The 22,617-nt window shown below is 42.5% G+C and overlaps 1 protein-coding gene across 5 annotated transcripts in view; it reads left to right on the forward strand.

The window, feature by feature from the left end:
- Positions 1-22,556, forward strand: part of Atg4c (autophagy related 4C cysteine peptidase) — a 66,284-nt gene extending 43,728 nt beyond the window's left edge. For all 5 annotated transcript variants that reach the window (XM_026782216.1, XM_026782218.1, XM_026782217.1 and 2 more), the window contains 2 exons: positions 4,853-4,972; positions 21,580-22,556. In XM_026782216.1, coding sequence (XP_026638017.1) covers positions 4,853-4,972; positions 21,580-21,747 — 288 coding nt within the window. In that variant the 3' untranslated portion in view covers positions 21,748-22,556. The remainder of the gene's footprint in view (positions 1-4,852; positions 4,973-21,579) is intronic.
- The last annotated feature ends 61 nt before the right edge of the window (positions 22,557-22,617 follow it).

Consider the following 22,617-nt stretch of genomic DNA (forward strand, 5'->3'; position numbering starts at 1 on the left):
TTACAGATGGTTGTGAGCCACCATGTGGTTGCTGGGAATTGAAATCAGGACCTTTGGTAGAGCAGGCAATGCTCTTAACCACTGAGCCATCTCTCCAGCCCCTGTCATCCAATATTTTAAGCCAGAAACGTTTGAGTTCCTAAGTGAGACAGATAACTATTATATCATCTTACTTGGCTTTTCTTAATTGATGCTTTTATGGATTAGAATGGTTTGATCATGGATGGCAAGAGCATCAGTAGTAAAGGAAGGGTCAGTGGGAAGTGTGCTAAACGCTGTGTTTTAGAAATACCTTTTGAGCTAATATTAATATTAATGCCTAACAGTTTTCAAAGAGGTGTAGATATGAAAACAAACTGCAAGATTAAAGTGTGGATTAGAAAAATGTGTTTTCAAGTGACCTAGCCTCTTTTGAAAGTTAATGCCTCAGCTGTGGTCCCCCCTTCACAGGATGCTGTGTGTGAACAGTAGAAAGAGGTCTGCTGGGCAGCTGGGCTTAAGATGGCTAGGGCCTCACCCTTGCTAGGCGACAGCTCTACCACTGGCCTAAATCTCGAAAGCTGCAGAGACTGTGCCTATATTCCGCCCTGCCATAGGCCAAAGCAGCGCCTTTATTATTAGCCAGTGGTGATAAAAACCTATTCACAGCGTGCAGAGGGGAATCCCACATCATAAAGCCTCTCTTATACTTTGTTAGAATCACTTTTGCAGACTCTTTTTTTATAGATGAGGAAATTAAAATCGCAAACCTTTTCATCTGGCTCCATGTAAATAATTATAGCCATGAGATTTTAAATGAGTGATCTAAATCTAGCAGGATTGTGAAATTTTAAATAGGATATCTGCACCTTAAGATTAAAGAAGATCTTTAAATATATCTTTTGCTATTATTCTTACATGTTGATTTCTTACATTTTTAGAGTTGAACTTTGAACCTTTTGAAACTAAACTTTTTTCTGAACTATCATTTGTTGAGTTTCTAGATGAAAGTCTGTAGGCCTCTCTTGAACTTTTCCATGCATCTCTAAATGTTTTTGTTATGTCTTTATATGAATTTTCATCTTTGTGATATTATCTCACAAATATGTTAGGATATATGCCCCCTGTCAGGGACCGGACTGAAGGTGTGCATCACCTAGCTGAGGGCAGCTTTTAATGTATAAAGCGCCACGGTGTGATTTTCAGGGAGAGAGTGCGGTTCAGAGGAGCAGTTCAGCAACCTTAGAGGAAAGGTGGTGAAAAGTCAGGGAGAAACTAGAAGAGAATGAGAGGAACGCGGGGACCTTAGAGGTGAGTACAGGTTCAGTTGCCGGTTTTCAACGTCAGTTACCTGAATAAGACAGAATTTTAGTTGTTGGAATGGAAGGAGTATGATACGTGTGTGTATTCATGTATTTATACATATGTGCACATGCGTATCTTACAAATGTAATTTTATGTGCCCATGTGTATCTGCATACACACATGAAATGTATATACAATGTTTCCCCTAGTCCTCTCAGCTCAGAGTTAGCTGAAGGAGTCAAGTTGGGGGCATTGGCTAACTCAGTTGGCTTGCCAGCATGGCTGTGGGTATTTTCTTGATTGCTGATTGATGTGGGAAGGCCCCACCCACCGTGTGTGGTACCACCCTAGGCCGGCCTAGGCCCCGCCCACCGTGTGTGGTACCACCCTAGGCCCCGTCCACTGTGTGGTACCACCCCCAGGCCCCGCCCACCGTGTGGTACCACCTCTAGGCCCCGCCCACCGTGTGTGGCACCACCCCCAGGCCCCGCCCACCGTGTGTGGTACCACCCCTAGGCAGGGGTCCTGGGCAGTCCAGGAGAGGTAGCAGCAGAAGCTGGGCATGAGCAGTAGCAGCATTCCTCTGTGCTTTCGTCTGTAAGTTCCTGCCTTGAGCTCATGCCCTGGCTTCCTTCATGTATGGACTGTGACCTGTGAGCTGAAATCAACGCCTTTCCAAGTTACTTTTGGTCCTGCTGATGTCAGGCAACAGAAAGCAAACCAGCACAATAGTACATATGTATTATTAATGAACTGAAGTTTCTTAATTTAGACACTGTGAATCCTTATTTCATATACTTCCAGAATTATAGACCACAGTATATATTTCTTAAAAATACTATTCTGTTTATTAAAAAATACTGTTTTTATTTTATTTTTTTATTATTTTTGAAATGGGGGTCTCACTATATAACTATGGCTGGTCTAAAACTCAGTTTGTAGACCAGGCTGGCCTTGAACTCAGAGATCCACTGACTGCCAAGGGTTGGAGTTAGAGGCGTTTGCCACCACCCCTGGCAAATACTACATTCTTAAAGGTCAGAAAAGCCCTGTTCCTGGGCACATGAGTCAGTTCCATCTCCAGACTTTAGACCCTGGGAGGATCATGTAGTGGCAACTGTTTCAGCCACCACCAATAAGTTAAGAAAGATGGTGGACAGATGGACAAGGGAATAGTGGACAGATGGACAAGGATGTGGATACCAGGGAAGGGCTTTCTTCATGACTCGTGCAAGCGAACTGTAGCTAGTGGACAGCTTGTTCTCTGACTGCTCAGGAAGCTTCATCCCAAGGTCCAGAATCGTGTAGGCAAGCCTGAAAGCAGCTGTCCTGGTATTGTTCCCATACTTAGGTAATAACATGCATTATGCCAAACAATTACCATTTTTAATGCATATATAGAGTATGAACCCACAGTGTCTCCCTCAAGAAATGAATTACATAATTAAACATCTAATCATGTCTTGCATTAGGTGCCTAATAGTTATTTGTTCAGGCAATGACTAAATGATGCATTAAAAAATGAAATAAATAGGAGTTGACTCTTTTTTCCCCCCAGAAATATATTTCATTGTCACAGAAGAAACTATCCATAGTTATTATTCCCTAAAATGTGTATATGAGGTATAGACTGCTATTACCAGACACTAGAATTTTAATATTAAGTCATACATGCATAGCTTAAAGAATTACCATAAAAGGAGCATGGCCTAGCAATACCACTTCAGAAAATATTTAAAAGGTGAACTTACTTTGTAATAAATAGAAAAGATTCAGAATTTAAGTTAATTGTTTGACCTCAGAACCTGGGGAGAACAAAGCAGCCTGACCTCAGCTTAGGGACAGCGTTAGCTAGCTGCCTTCCCGGGCCCTGCTCCTGAAGCAGTAGCAGTGACAACCAGAGATCCGTATCTGTGCTCTGGGGGTAATTAGCAAGTTCTTTGTAGATAGCAAGATAGCCGCAAGTTATAGTTTAGCTTTGTGGTTCTTATCTGTGGTGATTGCGTGAGACACACGCTGCCACAGTTGCTGGTGCTGGAAACGCCTTAGTCACCGCTTTGTACAGAGGAGAGCACATTCGCAGGCGAGCTAGACGTGTCTTTCTGACTCTCTTCCTATCAGGTAGGAAAGCCTGAAGAATCAGTTCTTGTTACTGATTTTCAAAGTTTGAACAGATAATTTTAGACATTGCGTGTAAAAGATCTTCTCATAAGTATGACCTAGAGCTATGCCTTGCACCCCGTCCACTCCTCCATATCACAGCTAACAGTTTACCTAGCCTTCCTGTCTCATTAAAATAAAATAGTTGTAACTATATTAGCAAAAGTCCAATGAGACAGAGCTTGTATTGGCTAGTACCTGGAAGATCTGGGGTAGCTAGGTTAGACTCCACTAATTGAAAAGAGTGTTAACTAAGCATTTTGTGCAAGTCAAGCGTTGGTGTATGTTTACTGAGGTGTTGGATTTGAATCTAACACACAGTTGGCCTGCTCAGAATGTACATTTTTTAGAGCCCCTCATGAATGAGTGAATTTCACCCCCCTTGTATCATGGTCTATATGGGAATGAACAAGACTATAAAACAATAGAAAAGAAAATTGGAAGAGTATTCAATTATGTGCCAATAATTTCACACTCAGGAGGCAGAGGCAGAGGCAGGTGGGTTCCTGTGAGGAGGAAGCCACCTTGGCCTACATAGGCCAGCCAGAGTGACACACTGAAAGCCTGTCTCAACAACCAAATGAACAAAACAACAACAACAACGAAATCAAACAAAACCTCTGAAGTTGACTATGTCAGTATAGGACATTTACTATGAGTCTGTGTGTTAGATGTAAGAATAATAAAGGAGTTTTGAGCTTTAGAAAGAACCTTCATTTATCCATGTGTACAGCAAGATTAAAAAGGAATTTCATTCACCCATGTCCACATGCATGGTATTTGTTTCATTTTAATTCGAAGTAAATTTTTTACTTCTTAAAAAGACTTATATTAGATATTTGAGTGTGTGCATCGTGTGTGCAGTGCCATGGAGGCCAGAAGGGGGCATTGGATCCCTAGCACTGGAGTTACAGGCAGTTGTAAGCCATCCTGTAGGCGCTGGTTCCTCTGCAACAGTAGCTAGTGTTTGTAACAGCTACCAAGCCATCTCTCCAGCCCCTGCAGCTAGGAATTTTAATTCAGTCCCTGTTTATGGATATTTGGCTCATTTTTAGCTTTGACTATATGGCTAAAACTGCTATGAGTATTTATTTATAAACAGTAAATAGCTCAGTCTCACAAAGATGCTGGCTGACAGGGTTCTAGACTAGACTACACAGGCCAACTTTGGTGACTTGTGTTTCTTCTTTTCTTCAAGTGTCAGAAATATATCCCACACTTGATAAACAGCGTAGTTAACATAGGATGAAGTTTTGGTTAAATATGCACCATCCTGGTTCTTGTGTTTTATGTCCTAAGAGAATGGGATGTAAGCTGCTCCTTGGAAAATATATTTATAGTTTTCAGAAAAAGTATTTACTTCAGTCCATCAAGATAAATTAATCCCAAACTATTCTAAAAATTACAGACATTCCACTGTCCTTCTCCTAAGAAGATGTCATTTCGGAAGATGGATCCTAGTTGTACGATAGGATTTTATTGTCGAAACGTCCAGGACTTTGAACGAGCATCTGAAGAAATCACCAAGGTACCGTATTAAAAGCATGGCCTGTAAATTACCTGATTTATATTCTATAACAATAAATGTAAACTGTTTTATGTTTGTAAAATCCTCTTTGAATGTTGCTAACTTTGGGGAGCCAGCATTTGAGACAAGGTTCCAGCGACTAGTTGAAAGTGTTGTCCACTAGGTGGCAATGTTGAAACAAAAATCCTGCCAGCTCTGTCCCTGGGCAAGCAGTTAGGTTACATCCTATTTGAAGAGGGTTTTAAAGGGCACTCCCTTAGGGGTAGAAGAAAAAATTAATGAAGTATTTGGTCAAGTCAAATTTCATTTCTCTTTACTCCAAGTGTTCCTTTTATTTATTTATTTTTAAAGAGAAATGATAGTTTTGCGTTTCCTAGAACTGCTTTATCAAACGAAGGGTGTTGTTACCTTTTCATAGCTGCATCTTGTCTGGTCTGTCTACCTAATGGCTCTTTGAAGTAGTTACGCAGCTTCTTTTTGCATTTAAACTGGTGGCTGTTTTAGGTGCGTGAGTACTCCTGAAACACAGACACAGCTTTAATGCCCCCAGTATTTGGTACTTTGGGAAAGAGATAAGATTAGCTGCCCAAGAAGCCAGAGTAGCCGGACGGGTGTCTTTATCAGCAGCTTTGTAGCCTGTCCTTTCGTGCTAAGTCAGAGCAGCAAGGCACTCAGAACGTGTGCCCAGATGAACTAGGGGTTTTAGTACTGTTTAGCGTCGAGTTGAATTTATTCCTTCAGGAAAGTAGGTATTTTACTTCCACAATGTAAAAATAGCATTAAGTGCAAAGTCTCAAATGAGAATTTTAGTTTACTCGACCTGCCAAGAAGAACGGGAAATTGAACAGGAGCATGAGAGAAAAACGAGCAAGGAGATATTGAGATCCGGAGCCCTGCCTCCGTCCTGCCCACAGTCCTCACCTGCTCGCTCTTCCTGGTAATAGGAGGCCAGTGAACAGAGCAGAACGTGGGGTTCCCATCGCCTCCTTCCTGGAAGTCAGGATTGACAGGGTATATTTTGGTTTGATAGTCCTTTGTCTTTATAAAATACCATGCATGTGCTAAAATATATAAATCTAGGCGATCCAGTGATAGATGTTGATATTGACGAATAGTTTCTACATCAAGGTGTATTTCTCTGTTTTCATTAGCTTACTTTCTGTTTGGATCAGAATAAGTGTGTTTGAAAGAGGAGCACAGTCTACTCCTGTGGCAAAATGAAGCATTTACAGAGGAGTTGCGTTTTGACCTTTCTGATTAAAAATAGTAATTATGGTTTCCTTTACCAGAAAAGTGATTAGAATTATTGCTGATGTATTGGAGACTGTGCAGTGCTAATAAGGCAAAGGGGGACCGTGCTGCCGTGTTTTCTTGTTGTACCGAGAGTTTTTAAGACCCAGTTCACTGTTTTCTTAAGAGAATGCTTTTCAGTAGTGCCCAAACCTCACTTTGTCAGTTACTGTTAGTTGGGCAGTTCCAAGTTAAGCACACACATTCCTAAACCAGAATTTGGCATTTTTAGTCAATGTAATTATTTTCCATATTTCTTTTCTAATAGGATTTATTTTCTGTTTTCTCACTTTGAAAATTAAGCTAGGCAGTCTAGAATGTCATGTTTAATTTGTCATGTTCTGTGGGCGAATAGTCTCCTTATGCTGTGTGATTGAAAAATGTTAATAAAAATTGTTAAGCTAATTATTGGACGGAGTTCATTTTGTCAGGTACGTATGCAGCTACTGTATACAAAGCATAATGGGACCAAGATGGAATTCCTGCTTTGAATGAGACATAGAGCTTCTAGCCTCAAGTAACATTTCTGCTTAAGGAGGGGGATACGACAAGCAGACATATATATTACGTTGAATATGATAAGCGTCCATATGAAACTAGAAATAAATTGATGAGAAAAGAAGCAAGTTGAGCCCAGAGAGATGGCACATCCAAGTCAAAGTATTTTATTGTGATGGTGATATTTAAGCTGAACCTGAAAGTGTATGCATATTTCCATTGCTTAGTGAGAGGCACAGTACTTAAAGGGACCAGTCAGAGGGAAGGCCAAGAGAAGCGGTTGTGGTGCACAGAGAGGGGTCCACTCTGGTGGGTTTCTAGCACTTAAAGGACAGGATGTCTGTCCCCTGATGACCTGAGCCAGAACCCCAAAGGGTGTGGCCTGGAGATTTCAGTTTCTAACAAAGCAATCTTTACACCAGAGTTGGAGAACTGCTTGTGAGTCAAGCCAGGGCGGGATACTTGATATCTTCAGGTGTCACCAAGACATTTAGTACATATCTTTATTTCTCTTCATAGTGGAAAACATGGGGGTAGAGTAAACTTACGATTTCCCATTTTAATTTATTTTACAAAGTTGTTTAAGTTATAAATGATGAAGAGTGTTCATCAGTCACACTGAGGCAACACAGAAAAGCAGCGAAGGCCGTGTAGACTGCCTGTGGCTTAGGAATCAGCGCAGGCTGAGCGACCCTGGAAAGTTCATTGACACAACATTGCAGAGAAGCATGAATCCCAGGCCGAAGCAGCACATTAATAATGTGTTTTGTGACATTAAAATTTAAATTTCAGGCATATAGACATATGAAGAAAAATGCCTGTATTCTACCACTGTGAAAAATTACACATATAATATAATTGGTATGCATCCAATGGATGCGGCTCTTTCCCAGTTGCATTTCTCTTCTTGTGGGTACTGGTAACGTCATCCTGGATCAGCCCGTCACACCCGTGCTCTACACATCTGCACACGTCATATACTGCTCCGTATGCGGTCAAACCTCTCAGGCTTTCTTTCATTGATAGTCATTTAGCTTGTTTCTAAGATCCTAAAATTGCTTATTTCGGTTTTTGTTTTGTTTGTTTGTTTGTTTTTGAGACAACATTTTCTTGTGTAGTCCTGGCTGTCCTGGAACTTGCTTTTGAGACCAGGCTGGCCTTGAACTCATAGAGATCTGCCTGCCTCTGCTTCCCAAGTCCTGGGATTAAAGGCATGCACCACCACCATCTGGCACTAGAGAATATTCTCGTGCCCATCTGATCCCTTTAGGATTGCATTAGACATACTGTGTACATCAGAGTCGAAGTGCTGGGCACAGGGATGCATGGTTCCATGTTTGCCACATGCTATCCAACAGAATCTGAAGGCACTGAATGCAAGAATTCCCAGCGCCTTGCATGATGACGTGGGAAACTATCTGACCGATAATTTTAGTCAGTCTATTGGGTAGAAGTGGTATCTGTTTGGGGTTTTAGTCTGTGTTTCTCTGACTGATAGGTTAAACATCCTGTCAGGGTTAATTGGCCCATTTGGTTCCTCTTTTGTGCATTTATGGCTCCTTTTCTTTCCCCATTCTTCATGAGGGCTACTTATGAGAGAAGGCTTTGTAAATTTGGACACCGCTGCTTTGATGGCTTTATATTTGGTAAATAATTCTGCCAGGCTACTATTTTACTTGTTAATGCTATCTTTAATTTTAAGATTCCAAATAACTGTTTTTTATGTTTTTTAAATTTTGTATCAACAGAATGTTTACTAACCAAAGATTACAAAGATACTGACTTCTTCCAGAACTTTCCTGCTCCTGCTTTAAACTTAGGAACTTCCATGTTGTCCCTACACAGATAAATGGTTGGCCTGGCATCATTTGTCAAGTGTAGCCTTTCTTCATTGATTTGTAATGCCCCTTTCAAGGATTCCTGGCTGAGAACCAAAGGCGTGAGGTTGGAGAGGAAGGACTTGGTGTGAGGACGTCTCTGAAGAATCAGCAATATCAAGCAGACACTCACACTTAGATCAAGGGAAAGAGAGAACAGAAGCAGGCCTAGAGGACTAGATGAGAAAGTGGGTCATTAATATGGTCGGCCACCTACTCAAGAAATATTCGAATGCTTTACGCCTCCCATTCCTGCAGAACTCAGAGCTCCTGAGCCCGGGTGGTCACACCCACTGATATAACCTATTTTCTCCTCTTCTAGTCCTAACAGGAATTAAAAACCCAGTCCCTTTGCACAGTCAGGTTTTCTGGAATGCAGACACAGCAGCTGCGGGCTTCCTAAGACTTATGGAGTCACTCTCTTTAGCTCTGTCCCTGGTCTTCCTGTTGTTATTCCTACCTCCCATCCGTTATCCCTCCCTTACGTTTTTTTATGTCCTTTATTTTCCTACATGCTTTTTAATTTCTGGGAAGATAAGTGATTGTCATGGTTCTAATCCAAGATGTTCCCCACAGGCTCATGTGTTTGAACACCTGATCCTCAGCTGGTGACATCATTAGTGGCAGGGGTTGGAGAAGCTTTAGGGCCTGAGACCCTGCTAGTGAGGAGGCTTCTCTGGGGGTTATAGTCTGGTCCTGTTTCTGTGCCCATTCCCCCTCATACCTGTGCCACCAGGAGCAGAGGGGCTCCTCCCTCCTTGGCTCCCTGCCATGATGGGCTGAATCCTGAAACCATGAGCCCAGATCAGTCCTACAAGGCTTCTGCCAAATGTTTGCCACAGCGCTGAGTGGTGTGGGTGTAGGAGCAAGAGGATCAGTGGGCAAGGGGGCCGCTGCCGGGCCTCACAGCCTGAGTTGGATTGTGGGATAACTTTCCACCTGGGGTATATAATTCTCTGTTTCTTCTTTTTATTTGGTTCCTCTTTTTTTAATATATTTTGTGGCACTATCATTAATTATGTACAAATTTAGGATTATTAGGCCTTATTCTTCAATGGAATCTATTGATTGATTAAAAGTTTTCTATTAGTGGGGGGGGGCCGGTGGTGGCGCACGCCTTTAATCCCAGCACTCTGGAGGCAGAGGCAGGCGGAACTCTGTGAGTTAGAGGATAGCCTGTTCTACAGAGCTAGTTCCAGGACAGGTTCCAAAGCTACAGAGAAACCCTGTTTTGAAAAACCAAAAGAAAAAAATCTATTGATTTATTTAAGAGTTTTATTAGATTTATTTTTTCTAGTCTATGTGTGACTATTTTGCCTGCATGATGTCTGTGCCCTATAGGTGTGCATAGTACTCAAGGCAGTCTGAAGAGGGGCACCAGATCCTCTGGAACTGGAGTTACAGATGGTTGTGAGCCACCGTGTGGGTGTTGGGAATCAAACCTGGGTCCTCTGGAAGAGCAATTAGTGCTCTAAACACCAAGCCACCTCTTCAGCCCCTGGATTGATTTTTTTTTTTTTTTTTTGAGACAAAACCTGTGGTCTTGAAAACTATGTAGCTGAGGCTGGACTTATTCCTTCTATTTAAAAAAAATTATCGTGTGTGTGTGTGTACATGTGTAGATCAGAAGACAGCTTGAGGGAGTCAGCCCTTCTTCCGTCACGTGGATTCCCACAGTCTTCCTCAGGCTGCCAGACATGGCAGCAGTTATCTTGATGGCCCAAATTCCAGATCCTCCTGTTTCTGCATTGCAAGTGTTGGGATTACAGGCCTGCACCGCCTCGCCTGGCCCAACTGGATCATCTACCATGATATAATTGCGTCCTCTGTCTCTGTAATAAATATTTCCTGCCTCATGCTCTGTTTCTGGGCTTTGCTGTCCACAGTTTGAATCTTGGAGGGTGCTGGATTCCTTGTGTTGTAGCGAGTGTCACCCTTCCCGATGCCCTTGTTCCTTCCTGTCTCACGCTGCTTTCTTCTGGGGTCTTTCTTAATTGCTTTCATGGTTATTTCTTTCCGTGCTGTTTATTGATGAAAAAAATATACTGCTTTTGTTTACGTCTTTATTTTGCCTCCATTTAACAGAAACAATTTGAAATCTTAAAGAAGAGGTGAGAATATAATACAGCTAACTTCGTGCTGGAACCGTCTGAGAGTAATTGCTAGCATAATACCTCATAATTGAGTGTGCAGTTCTTACAAACAAGGACTTTCTCCTGCATCAGCTCAGTTCAGCGGTCACTGTCAGGGAAGTGACACAGTTTATCATGTTAGCGTCTAAGCTCTAGAGGGCACGGTTTGGCCTGATGTGGCTGAGGGACCGGTTGACGGCCGTGCGCGGCAGCTGTGTCTCGAATCCGCTCAATCTAGAGAAGTTCTCCGTCCTCCCTGGCCCTCACATGAGCGTGTAGTTTTAAAGATGACTAGACCTGCTTAAAACAAAAACAAAAAACTGGACATCTTTGATAATTTTTCAGTTTGCGCCCACGGGGCAGGTTTGCCTCCTGTTTCCTCAGAATTTTGAGGTCCCCCACATTTGTCTGGTGTCTTACAGCAGGTGACACAGAATATGGTATTCTTACTGAATTTCAGTGGCTGGCACATGGTTTCAGTTTGTCCCTTTGCTGGCATCTAACTCCCGTCACTTACGGTGATACCTACTGCATCACTGTACTAAGTAGGCCAGAGAGATTTCCCCCACCCCATCATGGAAGCCTGCTGTGCCCAGCCCCACCTAGTGGCCTCGGAAATGAATTGTCTTGGAGGTATTTTCCTCCCCTTGTTTCCTGGCCCCTGGCGTCTCCTGACTAATCCCCTGCCCTCGGCAGGGTTCTCACTCCATAGATACACTCATCTCATTGCTTTCAAAGCTTTTCAACAAGGCTTTTTTTAAAAAAAATCTATTTATTAATTCCTTATGATTGCTCTTAGTGGTAAAGTTATTTTGACACACTGTTTCATCAGGCTCTCCTAACAATGATATTTATAAAGTGGCTTTTAGCTATTTTTTTAAAAGCTGTACGACTTGACTATAAAATGAAAGGATCGATTTTAAAAATCATAAAATTATTTTTATTTTTTATTTCACTAGAATTTTGCCACAGGCACTATGTATAGAAAAAGACCTGTTGCATTTTATTTAATATCCATCCCAAGGCGAGTGGCCACTAAAGTAAGTTATAAAAGCGCGACAGTAGAGCACAGCAAATGGGAAAGAAGTGGGTGACTGTGTACATCAGCAGTGCCATCCCATGGGCCCTGCCTCAAGCTGGGTCTTTCTCCACGACACGCCTTCGTCTGCGGTACAGGGAACTCCTCCCATCTCTCTTGACCAGGCATTGAGTGGTCACTTCTGTCCCCTCTCATCATGCTGGCCCGTCGTAACATCTTCCTGTTTCTTAACAGTCACCGTGCCACACCTCCAGTCTGCTGCAGCTTAGGTGGCACAGTCATTTCATTTAAAACGGAGAGATGGCTCAGTGGTTAAGAGCACTGGCTGCTCTTATAGAGGCCCTGGGTTTGATTCTTCACACCCCTGTGGTAGCTTATAACCCTCTGTCTAGTTCCAAGGGATCCGATGCTGTGTTCTGGCCGCCATGGCTACTGCACGAATGTAGTGTACAGATAGACACACAGGCAAAATACCCATACTCATAAAGGAATAAAAGAAGTTAAATTAAAAATGTGATTAAGCTTGTGCTAATAACTTCTCATTCATACTTTTATAGTTTCTTTCCAACCCACTCGGTGTCAAAGCCCAAATGTGTACTAACCCATGTGGCTTCATGGGGCCCGAGAGCAATCTCTGCTTCCTCCTCATCGGGCCCGACCTCACCTTCTACCCTCTTCTCCCAGCCCTTGTCTAGCCACCGCTAACTGAGCCTCTGCTTGTTCATGGAGTTCTCTCTGTGCGTAGAATTCTCTTCTGACAGATACACCTGTGTTTCCTCCTTTGCGTCTTCCAGGTCTGCGTTCATGTTCCCTGCTTAGATTCCTAGCCATCTGCCTGTAGCGGCCCCTCCCTGTTTTGTCTCCTTAGCACACTTGCTATCATTCATTTTACACGTGTGTAACGCGTCTGTGTGTGTTCTGCTGCTTCAGGCACACATGTGTCTTTTCCACAGCAATGCCACCTTGGCCAAGTTAAGGAAATGGGCTGAGTTCATTGCTGAATCACCAATGCTTACTTATTACTTAGACTTGCCTGTCCCATTCTACAGGCCAGTAGGTGTTTGTTGAGAGGAAGAGACCTTGTTGAAAGCTTTTCTCAGCCGTTCTCAACGAGTTCCATGGTCGAGCTATGTAGAAAGTCTGGTATATGTTCACCTATTCATCTTAAAATGTACAGCAGTCTGCTTACTCAGCACTGTTAGCGTGTGCAACTCAACATACACTTCTTCAGAAAGCTGATTTGTGAATGTGGCAAGGAAACATACACATACATCTTAAAAAATCTGTCGGTTGAGTCCAGGTTTCCCTGTTTAGGAACAGAGTGCTGGCTGCTGTGGAGCTGAAACCAGCTTGAGTGAGTCTTGCTTTCACACCTGCTCCCTGGCCCTCCGCTCCCTCCCCTCTGTGTTTCCTGCTCCTTCCTGGGAATGATGAGCTCAACCCCAGATGATCTCTCTTCTGTTCCACAGACCTGCAGCTCTGTGTCCTGTACGGAACTGCTGCTGACATGTTTGATTGTCCCCTCAATAAGAACACCTTTCTTAGGAAGTTCTCAGTTTTGAATTCTAATTGCTACAGCCTAACTGCTCTGATACGCTGTGCCTCTGTGGACACCAGGTATATATGCGGGGCGCAGCCTTACAAGCAGGCCAACTCTCTACACATAAAATGAATGTCTTCAGAAGACATGGGCACCTAGAAGACTAAGTGGCAGTGCCAAGCCACGCCCCTTGCCACACCTCAAGACTGTGTCTCAGTCTCCCGCTTACACGTGAACCCACCTTCCCGCGGCAGATCAGCTCTGTTCCCAGTTGCACAGAGAACACACATTCCCGAAAGTCATTTCGATTGTCAGGTAAATCATGCTGTTGAAAAGCGGCTTGCTTTTTGTTGTTTGTCTTACGTTGGGTTGGAACTTGCCTCTGTAGGCCTTGTCCTCAGTAGTCACAGAGGGAGAGAGTTTGCTTTCTTGTCTCGGATCAAGATTCCTGTTATGGCTTCCTGAGTCCATCACAGTTTCACCTCTGTGAAATCGCTCTTGTGTTTTAGGCACATGTTTATAATATTTCCCAAAGATGCTCTTTCCAGCTCTACATTCTCCAACTATACCCTTTTCCTTCTGGAATCCAGTGATAAGGACTCTTGATTCTTATGTAATCTTCAGTGGTTTCGAGTTTCATTAGGAAGACAAGAGTAGACATTAACAATAAATGACTCTGTATGTTTAATAAATGCCAGAAGATTAATATTATGATAACAGCAATATCAGTGATAAAACCAACACATTAGACACCAGACAGTCTTGTAAGAACTTTAAATACATTAACTGTCAGTCTGTACAGCAACTCTCTGGGGTAGATGCTAGCATCTCTGGCATTTACCTATCTCTAGCTAAGTGAGGCAAGACAGTCTGGTCAGGTAACTCACTCAGGCCCACACAATTCACAGGTATCTGGCTCTGAACAGAGTCTGCCCAGTGCCACAGTTAATGTTAGTCACCTGTGCACCGTACTGGACAAGTCTGTGGGTCTGAGAGGAGCCGTCAGTGTGGTCTGAGGTAGCGTCAGGAGAATCTGGGCTAGAACTGGACGGACTGCTCCCGAGCAATCGGGAAAGAAGTATGAGGAAGGACTAGCCAGCACTGTGGGTAGAAGCTCTCTGAAGAACGTTGTGAGAAGTTTGTGCTAGAGTGGTTATCAATCGAGTGTTTAAGCAAGCAATGAAACCCAAACCACCTTTCATCCGATTCATCAGGACCCGAGATCTGCCCTCAAGGGCCTTGCTTTCCTGTCTTCTCTCATCTGTCTGCTCAGATGTGCTGAGGATGCAGGCATCCACAGTCTTCAGTCCCTCCGGCTCCTTTGCCAACAGGGCTTGCTTCGTGTCATTTGGGTCTCAGCTTCAGCCTGGCCGCTTTTGACCACAGAGCCTGAAGATGTCCTTAGCACATGGCCTTGCTTATTTTTACCACGCTTCTCATTTGTGAATGGCACACAAATACCACTGGGTAATTGTTTAATCCCCATCTTGCTTCCTTTTTTGGAAGGAGAATCCTGATTGTATCCGTGATGATAATGTGCCCTTCTACTCATGTTACTAGGGTCTCAGTCTGGATACAGTGTGAGCAGTGAAGCATGGGTGGGCGTGGACCAGGAGTTTGGGGGATGTTTTGCTGATGAAATGGGATCTGTGTGCAACGTTGTCACTCTCACATCCCCCTGCCCCTCCCTTGAAGGCAAACTAAACCTATGGGATGTTAGTAATCTTCTGTAATTGGGAGAGCAAGGTCAGGGAATTATAGAAACTGTCTTTTGATGTCTGCTAAACAATGCAAGCTTTAAAAAAAGGCTTCTTGTTACCTTTATTAATTGTCTTTGTTTTGTTTTGTTTTTGTCTTTGTTGCTTACAACAGCTCAACTACTAATTCATATAAAGGTCTCACTGTTAACGGAATTCTGGAAGGGAATAATCTGGGGAGGAAGAACTTGTTCTATTTTGTTAGAATTGATTTGATCCGATGTTGCAACGGGCCCTCCTTGTTGTACGCTGTGTAGCATAGTAGTCATGTTAGAATTAAGCTGCCAGCGATCAAAACCTGGCTGTGTCCGTCCCTTCTAGCCATACAGCCTTAAAGAAGTCACCTGATCCTGGAGTCTTCACTCGCCTCGGCTGCATACGGTCAGGTGACGATAATGCTTAGCAGAGAAATAGTTGAAACTGAGAGCAGGTAATATTTTAAGGGGGCGAATATAGGATGAGCTAATGTGTAGGAGAGGTGAAGGGTTTATTTTATATCTGTATTTGGGGATGCGGAAATACACAGAAACAGTGAGTAAAGGAAGGGATGAAAGATCATTCTGAAAACACCGGGAAGATAACATTACAAAACCAAAAGAAGTACCATTTAAGAAAGAAATGCTCAGTGTTGGTCATCATAGAAACACGGCGAGAATAAGAACATTATAGGGTGTTTATTTGAGAGGGAGAAGTGCGGCTGGATTTAAGGGTGAGCAGTGAGGGGACAGGCATAAGAGGGCTGACAGCACCTGCATCTTTAGTTCCACCACACGGCTCTGCTACGGTAGTAGCAAAGGGACATCGCCACGTGTGCATTTGATTTCATGTGTGTGGGCTTGTCACCTGTGTTTGTCTGTGTCTCATGTGCCCATAGCAGCCTGAAGAGGGTGTCAGGAATTACAGATGGGAATCAAACCTGGGACCTCTGTAGGAGCAGCTGGTGCTCTTAACCACTGAACCATCTTCTCGGCATTCTTTAGTGTGTGTGTGTGTGTGTGTGTGTGTGTGTGTGTGTGTGTGTATACATACTTAGTTTTAGTTTTGGTATTTTAAGACAGTATTCTGATAGAGTCAGTCTAGGCTGGCATCTAACTCTTGATCATCCCAAGTACTTGGGAGTGTGCCACACTTATGGGTGTGTGCTATCATTTCTGACTTATGGTATACGTTAGTCTATATTGTACATTTGCACATGTCACCGAACAAGTGTGTATATAAGATTATGACTGCCATGCTTTAAACAATTGAAAGGCCTTTCGAGGTGATTTTGACAATTCTTTTATTTCTCATTCTTTTGGCCGACTTTGGAATGTGGCCAGCACGCCCAGTGCAGCTATTACGGACAGTCTCAGCAGACTGCTGCCGGCTGCAGTGATTGACATGTTTGCTGGGAGGCCATAGTGGAATGGACTTTGGCATGAGGAAAGAGATCATCCCTTGTTTTACCTCTGTTCTTCTAACTAGCTTTATGATGAAATAAATTACTCCACCCCCGTCTTCTAGATTTTTTTCTTTCTAAATTCTGAAGCCTGTCCACCCAGTGCATAGATAAAGTATGATCATATTTCTTTCCTGTAAAGGAATCTATGACTTGCTTTTCAGGTAATAAAGCAGCTTCAGCATGTATTTGGCTATGCTGTAAAAACAGAATAGAATTTAAACTTGTCTAAAGTTGAAGAGTGACCGCCCTAGCCCCTTTTGGAAATCAATTATGCTGTGGTAAATTAATTTATCTTAAAAATTTAAAAATGCTATTTTCTTAACATGAAAAATATGTGTTTAAAAGTTTAGGAAAAAAATACATACACACACACACATATGTTATATATGCCAACAGGAAAAAAGCCGATTGTTAATTTTCTACTCTAGAGACAAATGTTAATATTTTCAATCTATTTCTTCCAGCCTTCAAAAGGCATACAGTTATTTTAATGTGCTTTAGGTTAAGTTTTATAAATAGCTTTATATTCTGTTTAAAGATATACAGTAGGGCAGGGAGATGGCTCAGCAGGTGAGGGCATCTCCGAGAAGCCCTGGTGATGTCGATCCCGTTCTTGGCACCACACAGCTGAAGGAAAGAGTTGACTCCAGGAAACCACCCTCTCACCCCACAGGTGCCTTCACACGAATGTAATAAAGCTTGTAAAAGATTATATAACGAACACTGGGGCCTGGAGAGGTGCCTCAGCAGTTAAGGGTGCTTCTGCTCTTCCAGAGAAGCCGAGTTCAGTTCCCAGAACCCACATCAGGAAGCTCACAACTACTGGTAACTCCAGCTCCAGGGGATCCAGTGCCCTCTCCGGCCCATCAGCAGCACTTGCACACACGTGGCATATGCATGTGCGTGTGCAAGCACACACATACAAATAAATGTAAAGAAGATATACAGTAAGCAATTCCCTAAATGATTAAATAATTGATGTTGTGTTTAACTTGGAATAGTATTAAATTAGTGATATATTGTCTCACATAGATAACCTAATTTGGAATTTTTAAATGTAGATTTTGTATTATCTACTTTGGAAAATCCCAAAATTTTGACAAAATTGTCAGTGTTCCAATTAAAAAAGAATACCAGACTTTCCTTTCCTTTCCTTTTCTTTCTTTCTTTCTTTCTTTCTTTCTTTCTTTCTTTCTTTCTCTCTCTCTCTCTCTCTCTCTCTTTCTTTCTTTCTTTAAAAAAAAACAATTTACTTAAGATGTATTTCTATTTTTATTTATGTACCTGTGTTTGTCTGTGTGGGTGCACACGGAGACCAGAAGAGGACATTGGCTCCCCTGGAGCTGGAGTTACCTGTGGTTGTGAGCCACCTGATGTGAGTGCTGGGAACCAAACTTGGGTCCCTGGAGGAACAGCAAGTGTTCTTCCTCACTGAGCCATCTGCCCAGCCCTCAGTTTTTCAAATCAGTACTTTGTATTTTTAAAGCTGTCTTGCTGTGCTGCCCTTAGCTACGGGAAGTATCTGGAAGGTATGTGGGCAGGTGTTTGGAGCTGCGTGTATCCATGATGAACCGCTGATGTGGAACTCATATTCTCTGGCCGCGTGATCATTTGAGTGCTTGAATTCGTCTGTTTAGAAGCGAGAATGAACTAGACAACTTACAGAGCCTCCTTTGATTTTCATTTCCACTTTTCATTTGTCTTGAAATGATGACTCACTTTCCATAGCATGTTGTTGATCGGGTTTCATTTAGCTTCATCTTCTAGGTAACTGTCTGGTATAGTGCATAGTTTTCTCTTTTATTAATTAAATTTATTCATTTGTTTTGCATACCAACTTCAGTTTCCCTTCCTTCCTCTCCCCCCATTCCTTCCTGCCACCTCCCGTCCACACGCCCCCCCCATAGAGTATTTTAATAGGCTGAATAATCTTGAGCGTTTACCTTTAGCTTCACAACAAAACTGAGCTGGAAGGTCTCCCCAGACCTTCCTCCCCACCATCAGTCTTCCACAGCAGGGTAGCGTGTCTGTTACAGCCAAGGCACTCAGATTGACATGTTGCTATTGTCCCAAATCCAGAGTCTTAAGATTTACACTGTGCGCTTTATATTCTGTGGCTTTTGACAGACATATTGAGACACATGTCATTATAATATCATAAACAATAGCTTAACTGTCAGAACCCTCTCTGCTCTGCCTGATCAGCCTCTGTCCTCCTAGACACCGAGCTTTTTTCTGTGCCCATCATTTGCCTTTTCCAAAATGTCCTCCAGCCGGGGCCATGCAGTACGTAGTCTCCTCGGACTGACCTTCTCCGCGTGGTGATATGCACTTGAAGTTTTCACATGTGTTTTGAAAGCTTATTTCTTTCCATCACAGACTAGCATTCTGTTTTTTGGATTACCACAATTTATTTGTTCTCTCATTAAAAAAACAACAACAACATCGTGATTACCTTCAAGTTTTGACAAAACGAAGAGAACTGCTGTAGACATATAGATGCAGGGTTTACATAAGTGTATTTATCTTATGTATATGAGTGTTCGCCTGCAGGAATGTATGTGCACTACATGTGTTCCTGGTACCTATGGAGGTGAAAGGGTTGGATCCTGTGACAGCTGAGTTATATAGGCAGTTGAAGGTGCCACGTGGGCGCTGAGTCTGATCTCCATCCTCAAGAGCAGCCAGTGCTCCTAACTGCTGAGTCCCCTCTCCAGCCCTCTGCTGAAGGGTTTATGTGGACACTGCATTTTAACTAACTTGGATAAGCCTTTATTTTTAATTTTATGTATGGGTGTTTCCCACATGTGTGTCCACGGAGGGCAGAAAGAAGGCGTCAGATCTCCTGGACCTGGAGTTTGAGATGGTCATGAGCTACCATGTGGGTGCTAGGAATTGGATCCTGGTCCTCTGGGAAAGCAGTCAATGTTCTTAACCCTGAGCTGTTTCCCCAGCTCCCTGGATAAACCTTTAATATATTTCTCATTTGAGAGCCTTTAATCTTACTGTAGATAAACTCAGAGAGATTGTGCCATTGCTAGTTCTCAAAGCTGGAACCGGCATGTTTTTTTGTGGAGGAGGCTTAGATTGCAGGAGGGTAAACGCACTTTATAAAGGGTAAAAGTTTTCTTTCTGACGTTTTTCCTGTGGTGCAGATTTAAATCTGATGATAGATGAGCATCTTGGCCATAGCCAACAAACCCAAAAGTCTCCTTTCTGATCTTGGAAGGAAAGGTGACGATTCTAAGGTTAGCCGTGCCGTGTTGATCTGAGAACAATGTAATATGGACGCTTGCCCATCAGATACCGGACTTCACAAGTGACACGGAATGGATATAAAGTGACAGGCAGGTCTGGCGTGTTTCCCAGCTGTTGGCTGGTGGAGGATGAGTCCTCAGATGCCAATCCTTTCCGCCTCTTGTTCTTTATTTTCCATATTTTTGTCCTTCTCCTCATTTTTTGTAGGATGCAAATCAAATAAACTAGAGCAAAGTATAAATTAGAAGCCTGCTATGAATTACAGGATCTGCTGTCATCACCTCTGTTTTAGTACTTGGCTGTTTTAACAGGGTTTGTTTCCATGCAACAAAAAATGTGTTTTATGCTAAATGTCTCATTGAAATGTTTTTTACATTGTCTCTTTTGCCAGAGCTCCCTATTTAAGCCATGTTTCGAGAGAGCTTACAAATTGTGTGTGTGTGTGTGTGTGTGTGTGTGTGTGTGTGTGATAAATCTACAGGTAATAACAAACCGTATTTAACTGACGACTGGTGATGTGTCTATGTACAGTTGGTATTCTCTCAGCCTTTGCTGTGTAACTTGAACTTTTCAGAATTTTAATGGCATTTATTGGCAACAAAACTTGGTTTCTTCTGGGCCTGCTGGTACATGCCTGTAATCCCAGTATTCTGGAGACAGGGCTGTTATGAGGTTGAGGCCAGTCTGGGCCATCTTATCTCAAGAGCGAAAAAAGAGAAAGAAAATTTTCTGTTCAAATATTCTTCAGAGAAAGTTTTCTATTCATTTTTATGAACATTATTTACATGTTACTAGAATTTGTTTAACAGAAGATTTAAAATTGTTCAAAGTATACTTGAATCTGCAACGTATAAACATTTATTTTGTAATACTTGCACGTTTCCCACAAGATTGTAGGGGCTGCTTTTTTTTTTTTTTTTTTTTTTTTTTTTTGGTAAGGAGGCACTGTGTTATTGCTGTACAAGAGGTCATTGTTTCATGTTGACTGTATCAAAGCAGAAACATTTCAGTCACAATTGTTGGTATAGGAATCTTTGAAAATACCAAACCTATTTTTTAATTTTTTATTACATTTTTAAAATGTGTGTGCCATTTTTTACAAGTAGAAGTCCGAGGACATCTGTGGGAATTAATTCTCTCCACCCTGTGGGTGTCGGCCATTGACTGAGCTCGGGTTGTCAGGCTTGGTGGCAAACATCTTTACCCTCTGAGCCATCTTATTGGCCCTCAAACTGAGTTTTTAAAAGAACTTTATATTCTTGCTTTCAGTCTTTTAAAAACAGTTCTCTCCTAGGGAAGTTGACTAACTTTGGCTGTCTCATAGATGATGAGGGTGAGTGATTTTTAAGGCCACCTTGAGGTAGTTGCAGAACTGAGCCTGTACCGCGCCATCTGACTTGGTGTCGCATTGTTTTTGTGTACGTTACCTCAGCAAACCATTTTCACAACAGTTCACTGCAGTTTTGTCACAATTCTGCCTGCTAGCTAAAAGAAGATACATTTGAGCTAGTTCTTCAGCATGACTACAAAATAATGGGGCTAGAAGGCTGTGGGAGACCTTGGGGTGGAAGAACCCAGCGATCTAGCTTGTATTTTTATGGGTAAACTGATCCTCTTTAACCCTGTAGGCAGGACGGTTAAAACAACAGCACTGGGTGAGTGTAAGGGAGAGATGTGTACAAGACAAAGCTGGGGCTGAAATGTTTAGTTTTGTCATGTGGCCCTACTATGCGCAGTTGCCTCCAGTGTGTGATTCATTGTGCTGTCTCTTGCAGATGTTGAAAATTTCCTCTAAGGAGAAATACCCATTGTTTACTTTTGTGAACGGCCATTCCAGAGACTTTGATTTTACATCTACTGCAGCCAGTGAAGAAGACCTTTTCTCAGAGGATGAAAAGAAAAAATTCAAAAGATTTAGCACAGAAGAGTTTGTCTTGCTTTAAAGACGAGTGCATTCGTGTTTCTGAGAAGCGCTTGACCACAGGAGGGCCACGGAGAGTAACAAGCAGGCACGAGATCCTCTGCCGTCCAATCCTAACAGTGCGCATTTGAAAACACCCAAACGTGCAAGGATTTTTCTGAAAGAAATGACTTGATGGCCTTGCTTTCGAGTGATAATAACAGTGGTTCCGGTTACATTCCTGCTGCCCAAAGACATGCTGACGAAACACTACCTTAACCATAAGCCTTTTGGTCCCCAGCATCTTCTACCTGAGCCCGTTGGTCCCCTGGAGGTTTTGTGATACAGGTTCCCTCAAAGATTGGGATCACCAAACTAATTTTCAAAGCCTTGCTTGGTGTTAATGACAAGAGACCAGAGACTGGATCTTCAGAACTACCCAGGCTCCTGCTGTTAACGGAACCAGAGGATGCTTTGGATTTGTGTATCTGGATAACTAAATGGACACATCAAATCATGTAAGCAGGAGTTTATGGCAATACTTAACAACATGGTTTTATAGTAGCTACTCCTTATGCTTGTGCAGAGCAGTGAAGAATGAATATAAAGCATTGTCTTTTCTTTTCTTTCTTTGCTTTTTTTTCCAATCCTGGGGATCGAGCCCAGGGCCTTGTACATGCTAGGCAGATGTTCTACCTCTGAGCTGTCCTAAAGTGCAGATTTTCCCCATGTATTTAAAAGTTAAGTTTTTAGTAGTATCTATATTTATTTTAATTAGATAAAGGAAATTGTTTCCTATCTTAAAAGTGAACTTTTGTAGTATGATAGGGCATCTCTTGGGTATACAATGGCACTGGGTTTTGATCCTACTTCATGTTCTGGCTTTGTGGGAGCCTAGCCAGTTTGGATGCTC

Source organism: Microtus ochrogaster, chromosome 10, assembly GCF_000317375.1.
Source record: "Microtus ochrogaster isolate Prairie Vole_2 chromosome 10, MicOch1.0, whole genome shotgun sequence".
NCBI classification, from domain to species: Eukaryota; Metazoa; Chordata; class Mammalia; order Rodentia; family Cricetidae; genus Microtus; species Microtus ochrogaster.